The 10516-nt window shown below is 36.0% G+C and overlaps 1 protein-coding gene across 1 annotated transcript; it reads left to right on the forward strand.

The window, feature by feature from the left end:
* Positions 1 to 5664: 5664 nt before the first annotated feature.
* LOC149933757 (uncharacterized) lies at positions 5665 to 6198 on the forward strand. Its single transcript, XM_090157409.1, has one exon. It carries the CDS (start codon positions 5665 to 5667, stop codon positions 6196 to 6198), a length of 534 nt encoding a protein of 177 aa, XP_090013535.1.
* The last annotated feature ends 4318 nt before the right edge of the window (positions 6199 to 10516 follow it).

The following is a 10516-nucleotide window of genomic DNA, read 5'->3' on the forward strand; positions in this document are numbered from 1 at the left end:
TTTTATTTCTATTTAAACTACTACTTGAGGACAATCATGTGTTATATAAGTCTTAAAAAACCACACTGTGAGGACCTTACGGGTGTCTCCAAAAAACAACACATATGACGACGTTAACTTTGATTTTTTTATCATGTGTTATAAAACGTTGTGAGGACCTTACTATACATAGGAGGACGTAAACTTTGATTTCGTGACCTATCGCCGTTGAGGCGGAACACTACTATGTTAAATTAAATTGACGTATATAAATTTGCATATTGAACTTCCTTAAGTCGTTCAAATTTAAAATTTACTTTTTCATCTTTTGGCAGCCTTATTTCTGATACGCTTCTTCATATTCATGTTTAGTAGGACACTAATTGAATAGATGATGGCTAGAATTACACAGGTCTACCATTAAAAAACGTGCCACTTATAAGTTTGAGCCTTTGGCAAATTGCCATCGGCCCCCTTCTACCTCTAGTAGGTATAATATCGATAACGCTATAAATATGTCTATAGATAGACATCATTATGTATTAATTTCAAAACACTCGCCAAAAAAGTGCGTTACTTTGGTTTTCAAGCGATCAAATATCGAAATAGTCTAAAATTTTAAAAAATATCCTAAAATTTTTAAAATTAGGATTCAATTTTCGAAATCAGTGTGAAAACCTCAAAAACACGTAAATCATTGAAAAAATTCCTAAATCTAAATCAAACTCCCGATATTCCCGTCAAATCTTGAAATCCAAATCAAAATCCCAAAATATCTCCTAAAATCTGCCTTAAAATCTGGAAATCTACGTCACAATCTAGAAATTACGGTCGAAATATCATAATTCAAAATAGTACTTCTGAAACTATTGTTTAAGATCACTGAAAATTTTGAAAGTTATTTCAAAATCCTAAAATCTGTGCCGAAATCCAGAAATCTGTAATAAAATCGTGAAATCTGTCTAACAAACCGGAAATCAGCGTCACAATCTAGAAATCACCGTCAAAAAAGTGCGTTACTCTGGTTTTCAAGCGATGAAATATCGAAATAGTCTAGAAATATCCTAAAATTTTAAAAATTAGGATTCAATTTTCGAAATCAGTGTTAAAACAACAAAAAACACATAAATCATTGACAAAATTCCTAAATCTAAATCAAACTCCCGATATTCCCGTCAAATCTCGAAATATCTCCTAAAATCCTCAAATCTGCCTTAAAATCTGGAAATCTACGTCACAATCTAGAAATTACCGTCGAAATCTCATAATTCAAAATAGGATTTCTGAAACTATGGTTCGAGATCCAAAATCACTTAAAAGTTATTTCAAAATCTCAAAGTTTGTGTCGAAATCCAGAAATTTGTAATAAAATCGCGAAATCTGACTAACAATACGGAAATCAGCGTCACAATTTAGAAATCACCGTCAAAATCTCGGAAATCAAAATAAGATTTCTGAAATTATTGTTAAAGTTCCATAATGTTGAAATGAATTTAATTTTTTTAAATACTTTCAAAATCTCGTAATCGGTTTGAGATTGCCATAGGTATTTTTGCTATGACGTGCTTTTTTTCTTTAAATAGGAAAAACTTATGGGGACTTTATGGGGAACCACTAAAAGTTAATTTTACTTGATGTGACGTCATAATAATTTAAATACCTTGTAGGGAAATAAAACTGTGACATTTACCATATTCATAAGTCACATACCTGGTGGGGACCATTAATAGTGTGTTTCATACCGGAAGTGACGTTTTTAGTTAGTGTAGGCCTCGTTTGGTGCACCACTTATGTGTCATGGTTAATCTAGATGTGTTACAATTTGTTTCTGTGTTTATCTCTAAACACCCCAATCTAGTTTTAACGTTCAAATGAGGACATTAGTTTTCTATTGATAAATCTATTAAAATCACACTCATTTAGAATTTTTTTAACGTAATATCTTGGAATTTGACAATTTTGTGTTTTGTACGTCGAAACTTTTGAAATTAATCGATAAATAATTTTTTATCTCATTTTATATCGTTTGCCATGTGGGGACCATGGTTTTTGTCCCCATAGGTGAGTTTGGTCCCAGTGCTGTAGGTATAAATCCAGGACTTGTCCTCACATTGACGGTAATGTAGGCACAAAGGCTTTTGAAATGTTTCTTACTCGTTTGATATAAAAATAAACAAGTTTAAAAACCAAAATAGTACCACTCCTCGTACGGGTGTGAGTTCAACGCACGTCGCCTCTTAACAACCAACCAACCGAAGGAGAAGTTAATATAGGTGCTACCATAACCTTAAGAGAAACGTCTAAACTTCAATCACGATAAGGTCAATTGTTTTACAGCAGAAAACCGTAACGTTTTAAAAATTAGCAATTTTTTTTCCTTTTCAGTCGTTTCTAAAAAATAAGTTTTTTTTTTTAAAAACTATGTTTTCTAGAAAGTTATTTCCATTGGGAGAGTAGTGTTACTTTATAAAAGTCAGAAATTTGTTAATCTGTTGTTTAATGCAATAAACACCGCTGAAAAATCGAGGAGACAATGACCAAGAAATTAAATGAGTTAATTAAATTATTAATGGCGATTTAAAATACGTAAGATCTGGCGACCTTGCTGGCCAATGTGCCGAACCGTTTCACCCTATTAATCATTTTGAAATACAGTATTTCACATTTCGGGGTCATGAGGCGTGGCACTCTTTTTGAAAACACAATCTGGCTCATTTAGCTATTGACTTTTCCCATTAGTTTTTTAATCTAATAGGCCAGTGTTTGCATCTAGTCGTATTCGAAATCTGTTTTAACCCTGATAGGCGAGAAGATAAATAGAACACAGGTTTAAAGGTCAGTAAAAACCTTAAATTTATTTAGTATTTAAATAACTGTAATACAAACTGTGTTACTATATTGTCGTAATGAATCTTAACAATCATGCCTCTATATTCCAGAGCTGATCGTACGGAACTAGTGGCCATTTACTACGCGGAAAGTGGAAGAAATCTACGACGAGTGAGTGAGATCTTTGAGCAATGACATACAGATAGAAGACCATCCATAACTACTGTAAGGCGAGCTGTAAATGACTTTCACCAGTATGGTACAATCTTGATTTCGTGGGCCTGGTCAGCGAGATTTGGACTTTGAAAACACCATTTTAGCCCAATTTGCCGCATACCCACGTAGTAGTTGTGCCGCGGCGAGTAAGGATTTGGCTTGCAGTAAAACTCGCATTTGGGAAATTTTACAAAGGCATAAGTACCATCGTTACAGAGCAACGCTTCACCACGGTTTATGGGATGGAGACGCTCAACAACGGATGGATTTTTGCAACTGGCTGCTAAATTCCGTGCACGAAGACCGACAATTCCTCCGCAACATGCTTTTCTCGGATGCAAGAGACGGCCCTTACAATCATGTTTGGGAAGACACAAATCCACACTGGGGATATGAACACCGTCACCAATTTCAATCGTTAAAACATCCCATTGAAACCCTTTCGGATTGGCCCATAGAAGATAAAGCGTTATTTAAAAAAACAATTATTGAATTCTAATTAAACTAATAAACTGGTAGAAAACATGTAACATCAATAACCGAAAAACCCAACCGCCAATTAAAACCATTAGGAATAAAACTTGTTAGCTCTAACCAAGGTTCATTGGGTTCACTCTTAATTAAAAATAAACAAAATAAAAAATTTGATGAAATGACTGGAATTGTATATGAGATCGGTTGCAAATGCGGAAAAAATATATAGGTGAATCGAAGCGGAATTAAAATGTAAGGATTAAAGAGCATAAGAATTGTGTAAAAGAGGGCAATAGGAAGAACGGGATAGCCAAACACATGTGGAGTTCTGGCGACGGACACACCATCCAGTGGGAAGAAGCGAGAGTGTTGGAAAAAGAAAAAAATTGGTTCAGACGGAACTTCAAAGAAGGCATTTTTATTGCTGACAGAGGCGGTATGACCCTAAACGGGGGAAAGGTGGATGTGAGTAATTGGGGCAGTTTTAAAAGAATTTTAGGCCATAGAAAGTTAAGAGCGCGTTAGCAAAATCAGCGTACAGTTATTTTTGTTATCTGTTTGTTGTATTTGGATTTTTCGCCATTTGTATCTAAGGGTTGAAAAGGAGCGAGTGAGCTCGAAAAGCTTCCCCAATATTCTTTTATAATAAAAGTTTATTTAAAACCCTGAAGTATCTGTCTCTATAGTATATTACTTACTATTTACTAGTTCAATTTAGGCGCTTGAATGTTTGGATTGGTCTTGTTGGAAACCGGTTAATTGGTCCAGTATTCTTACCGCAAAATCTAAATGGCCAGAGTTATTTAGATTTCTTGAGAAATGAGCTACAACAACAACTTGACGAACTGCCGTTGGCGCAACGAGCAAGACTGTGGTTTCAGCAAGACGGTGCGTCGCCTCATTATCACAGAGCCGTGAGAGATTACCTAAACAACGAATTTCCACAACGATGGATAAGGAGAAACGGTCCCATACACTGGCCAGCAAGGTCGCCCGATCTGACTCCGTTGGAGTTCTTTCTTTGGGGCTTCGTCAAGGAAAAGGTGTACGCCACTCCGGTTGAGACCCTTGAAGAGCTGCGTCAACGAATTGTAAGCGCTTGCTGGGAAGTAACCCCGGAAATTATTCAAGCCGCCTTCGACAATATGATTGTTCGCGCCCAAGCCTGCATCGCAGCCGAAGGTGGTATTTTCGAAACGTACTTATAAATTTGGTTTGTAAGTAGATAAATAAAATGTATCTTTATTTTTCAGTGAAAAAGACGTCTATTGTTTTTTGCGCCAACGCTATTTTTACGTTTTCGGTGACGCTCTACAATTTTATCATTGACAATTTTCTTATAGCACCTAGCGGTTAAAATTTAAATTTTCAAAAAACGTGAAAATATTTTTTGATTTAGATGCAATTTTGGTAGAAAGTGTCCCCCGGCACGTATAATGTACGGTACAAATTTCAACTTTCTAGAAAACATAATTTTTGAAAAAAATCATCCTGTATATGTTTTACTTTTTCACGATTCGCCAAGTTATCGGCAAAAAATACTATTCTCATTGTTTATCTCATGTAAATAAGACAATGTAAAACGTAAAATCGTCAGTTCAATTATGTAATATAACCCCCTTATGTGCTTTTATTACATATTGTAATTAAGATTAAATTCATGGTCTTTATTACTGTTGATAATTCTTTAGCTAATATTTAACGATTAATGTTGGAAAAATATCAGTTCGCCCATCGAAAGCTCTGAACCTCGAATTCCACATTTCAATCTGGTGCTGAAACCCGGGAGCAAAGGAATTAACTACCAACCGAAAAACACGAACGACTAGGATAAATACGAGAAAAAGCGCAAGGTAATTAGAACTGCAGTTACAAAACTTATCACAAGTATTGACCAACATAACTAGAACGACTGTTGGATCAACTGAGACTAAAAGAAAAACTACTGAAAGATCTTGCCGAACTCATTAAAGCCGAAATAACTGCCGAGAAGGACTACGAAGAAGAAATTACAAAAATATGGATTATGCCGAGAAAATCACATCAACTAAAACTTGAGTTAATCCACGAATTCGAGGCCTTTAACATACTGAAGATAGAAAACCTAGCAACAGAACCTTACTACGAAATTCCTGTCAAAAACAAGAAATGGACCAATCCCATAAAATGAACATAAAGCTCCCAACAATAATTATCGAGAATTACGATGGAGTGGCCAATGGTTGGCAAAGATTCTGGTCACAATTTAAAGCTTCTATACACGACACGGATCTAGAAAGTACGGAGATGTTCACGTATCTCAAAACTTACCTGAAAGGAGTCGCCCTCAACGCCATTGCGGGATTGTCTCTCTCCGACGAAAATTACCAAGAAGCGGTGAAAATACTGAAGGAGCGTTTCGGGAGAACAGATTTGGTCATTAACACTCACATGAATAAGTTACTCAATCTACAACCCTTAAAACAAGCCAAAGACATCAATGGACTACGAAGGCTTTACGACGCTTGCGACCTACAAATAAGGAACCTAGCTTCACTGGGAGTTGAATCCGACACGTATGGCACTCTGCTATGTCCTATCCTCATGCAACGAATTCCAGAAGAAATCGTACAACAGTTTAATCGCGGTTCCAAAACAAATGCAGAGTGGATCATCGACAGACTGCTGACGTTTCTACAAAGAGATATTGAGAGCCAATAGAGAACATTTTACCTAACCAGTTGAGATCACTAGCCGTCAGCCTCCATTTCAGATAGTTTCAAGTCAAGGTCTTGGGGACGACAGAAATCAGTACAGAAATTCGAGGAATTACTCGTCAGCTTCCGCTCTGAATACACAAGTCGAAGAGGTTCAAACAAAAAAATGCGCATTCTGTTCGTCGAACGATCACGAATTCCAAGAATGCAATCGGCGACATCGAAAGAGGTTTACGTCCAAACAATCACCCCTGGGTCAAATCAAGTCGGACATTCAACGATTCTTCTCCAGAGAGCCTATGCCATCGCCTAATCCGATGATCAAGAGCAAGTCATCCGTTGTCTCTAAGACGGAGGAAGTACGCGGACATTTATAAAAGAATCCGCATCGAAAGATCTCAACTTACCAGTAGTCGGTGTTGAAACCATTTCTATTCATTCATTAGAAAGCGAAAACGCTGTCCCTCAATGTAGAAGGCGAGTTCGCCTAACTTTGAAGAGCGTCGATATCTCAGAACTGATTATCATTGAAGCTCTTGAAACGCCGAAAATCAGTAGCGCTCTTATTGAAGTACCCAGTCACGAAATTAACAGACAAATGACAGTTAAAGGCCTTCATCTAGCCGATCAGATTACAAGCGAAGTGAAGACTTCAAAAGAAATAGCAGTCCTCATCGGTGCAGATGTATATTGGAAAATGGTCAACGAAGAAGTCCAACGGCTTTCCAACTCCTTAACCGTCAAACACACCATTTTGGGTTGGACTGTCCACGGACCTAAAGCGATTTCCTCGACTAATCATGCGGAGACCATCAAAGATATCCAACTCACTCAACAACTAAAATCCTTCTGGGACGTAGAATCCCATGGAATCGTCGAAGACATTCAGACGGATCGGGCGGAGGAAGAAGCATTGCGGCAGCATTAAAACCTGCCTAAGACGACAATACCGACATCCAACTAAATTGACATATAATGATCTCAATGTATTACCCCTTAAAAAATTATTTTTGTATATAACTTTAGAATTTCGAAGCATGGTGCTGGCACAGAATACTTCTCGAACTATTACCTATAAGACGTGATCTAACATTTCCCCGAATAAATAAATCTGTTGGGAAAAAATGTATTGATTACATAGGCCCAAAGATTTTCAATTATCTAAAACCAGTGTTGGGCATTAATCAATTAAATTTTCAATCAATTAATTATTTGACTAAAATATTATTGCAATTAAATGAATTGTAACTAAGCGATTATTCGCACATTGCAATTAATTTAATTGCAATTAAAATATTTACAATTAAACCATTAATTGCACGTTGCAATTAATATAATCAAAATTTCAATTAAACCATTAATCGTCCAGGGAAATTTAATTAATTAAAATTAAATTTAATTGGAATTTAATCATTAATTCCACATTGAAATTAAATTAATAGCAATTAATATTAGTTGCAATTAAACCATTTATTCCACATTGCAATTAGTTTATTTGGATTAATTCCTGTTAATTTACGTTTTGATTGTTAAAAGTATCAATTAAAACTAACAATTAAGTACCCTATTTAACTTTACGGATATCAGATGAACACGATTTATATATATTTATGCATATGAAATTGCTCTTAGATATATTGCTTCATTCATAAAATTGAGCACTACTCCTTGGTAGGAAACATTACTTTCATAATATCAAAAGTGACATAATTACCTGTATTTTAATATGCTAAAGGTTTAATGAATGCTCGACTCGAGATCGACCACATAAAAGACTATTTATTGTGTCCTTCTGGATCATTTTTTAGTCTATGGTAGTATATCGTAGGTAGATGGCGAAAGCCTCTCCACAGAACGACAAAAAATACAAAAATACACTAGGTTTGACCAGTGCTACTTAGTTCCTCCGTTCCTCACTACGAGGCGTTATTTGTTGGTTTTAACTTCCTTCCCTCCCCAAGGCATACTTTCCCTTCTCCCCTCCCAACTTGTATTTCGCTCGTAACATTCATTAAGAAATAGGTCCGATTGACACACTTTTGGTAATTATGTCAATTTTGATAATATTCATTTTTTATTATTTTCTTTGTGTGTCGTTCATATTTCTTTAGTTTGTCGAATGTAACCATAAACTAGCAAAAGTTACAAGTCGCGACGTGTGTGTTTGTTTTGTAGGCGGTCGGCACGGCACGTAGTGCAAAGGGCACTTGCCTTTCGCTCCGGATAGGCCAGATTAATTTTAAGGATACCGCACACTCCAATTGGACAACTAGAGCAAAATGGCGCTCAATCAAACATCATTCTCTCCTCAATACAGCCCAATAAGATCGTGCCTGGCGGCCCTCTGAAACAAATTAAGAAGTGTTTGTGATTTATCGCAATTTATTGAACGCTAATTGGGCAAAAATAAAGAGAGCAGTAAAATACTTCTTCATAAAGCATATAGTTTACATAATTATAATAGAAGCAAACAATAAAATCCTATATTGACAGCACCTCTCTACTACGTAGTTTATTTTGCTTCAGTTTAATCATTCTGCGCCATTTTGTCTTTAAATATCATTATAAAATCACCCTAAAAACTGAACCGGATTAACACTAATGGGGGCCCTGTGCCAAGTATAATTTGGGGCCCTTATTTTTCGACTTTTATAATGTCTAAACGCAAAACACCAAAAGAATAGGTACATCAGCTCTCAAAGCACTGTAGGGTCACGTCCCTTGGTTACTTTCCATCGATCTTACAAAGTCCGTAGCGCGCGCATTTTTTTATAAACGTGGCTCGCGCAAAATCGCAAGAGTTTATTTCGTCTAAGAAATTAGGAATTAGTCCACGCAACACCTCCGAGGCTCTGAATAAGCCCCAACCTCAGAGACCACTAAGTTAGCCCCAACCACGGAGGTCTCCAAAGATAGCCCCAACTTCGGGGGCCCTGTACCATAGCAACCTTGACACATACCTTAACACGGCCGTGCCTCCGACCGATTTTTTTTCCGCAACAAAGTTCCTTAAGTAGCACAATTTGGCGGGAAATCACCCATCTGGAAATTCTGTTTCGCTCCCACTTACTACACTACGCATTTTCCATCGCACTACACATTGGTTTGGACGCCATTCTCCAGTCCGCGCCCTTTACAATAATCTGTTTTAATTGTTAGTGTTTAATCAAATATATTAAAAGATTGAAAATTGAATAGTTGTTACTTATGGAAAGTCACGATTAATAATTGGTTGGTTTTTAATTGTGAATACAGTATATAACAATTAATCAATTGTTAATCGTGAGTTTTCACAATCACAATTAATTAATTGTTAATTTTTTTAGTCGTGATCAACAATTTATTAAATGTTAATTGTTAATTGTGAAAAGTCACGATTAACAATTGGTTAGCTTTTAATTGCGACTAAAGTATATAACAATTAACAAATTTTTAATCGTGAGTTTTCACAATTACAATTAATTAATTAATTTTTATAGCCGTGATTAACAATTAATTAATTGTATAGTTTTAGTTGCCCCAGCAATTAAAATTTGCCCAACACTGTCTAAAACTACAATCCAGCCATAACTGTTCGTTCACTTTGTTTAAAAAAACTTATAAAAGAAAAGATTTTACTAGCTACTGATGATATTTATTTATATTTGTTTAAGTGACTTTTTATATATGTGTGATAATTTTGAATTGTATATTCTTTGATTTGTTAATTTAAACATTTCATACCTATATCACCTATATATACTGCCCACCCAATACAAGCTTTGCTTAATGGGTGGGTTGGACAACATTTGTTATTATTATTACTGGAAAAATAAAATTCAAAAAACTCAACTTTGAAGATTCCATATTTCAAAAGGAGAATGGAAGATATGAAGTCCAATTGCCTTGGAAAAGGTCCCTAGAAGAATTAAGCGACAATTATAATGTCGCGGTAAGCCGATTCGGACACCTGATCCATCTATTTCAGAAAAATCCAACGTATTGCGCTCAATACTCAGAAGTCATCAACGATGATTTACAACAAGGTATCGTCGAAATTGTTCGAGAGCGAAAACCGAAGTTTAATATATGCCACATCAAGGGATAGTAAACAACGACAGAGTCTCGACAAAATTGCGAATCGTCTTTGACGCTTGATCTAAAGCAAAGAGATGTCCATCCCTGAAAGATTGTTTGTATACATCGCTTTATTCACGTGCGCAGTCAGCCGAGCTGTCCATCTAGAACTGGTAACGAACCTAAGTACAGAAACGTTCATTCTAGCGTTAAAACGATTTATCGGCAAACGAGGTATATGCGAAGTGGTGTTTTCTGACAATGCA

Source organism: Leiobunum rupestre, chromosome 8, assembly GCF_980474605.1.
Source record: "Leiobunum rupestre chromosome 8, qqLeiRupe1.1.hap1, whole genome shotgun sequence".
Lineage (NCBI taxonomy): Eukaryota > Metazoa > Arthropoda > Arachnida > Opiliones > Sclerosomatidae > Leiobunum > Leiobunum rupestre.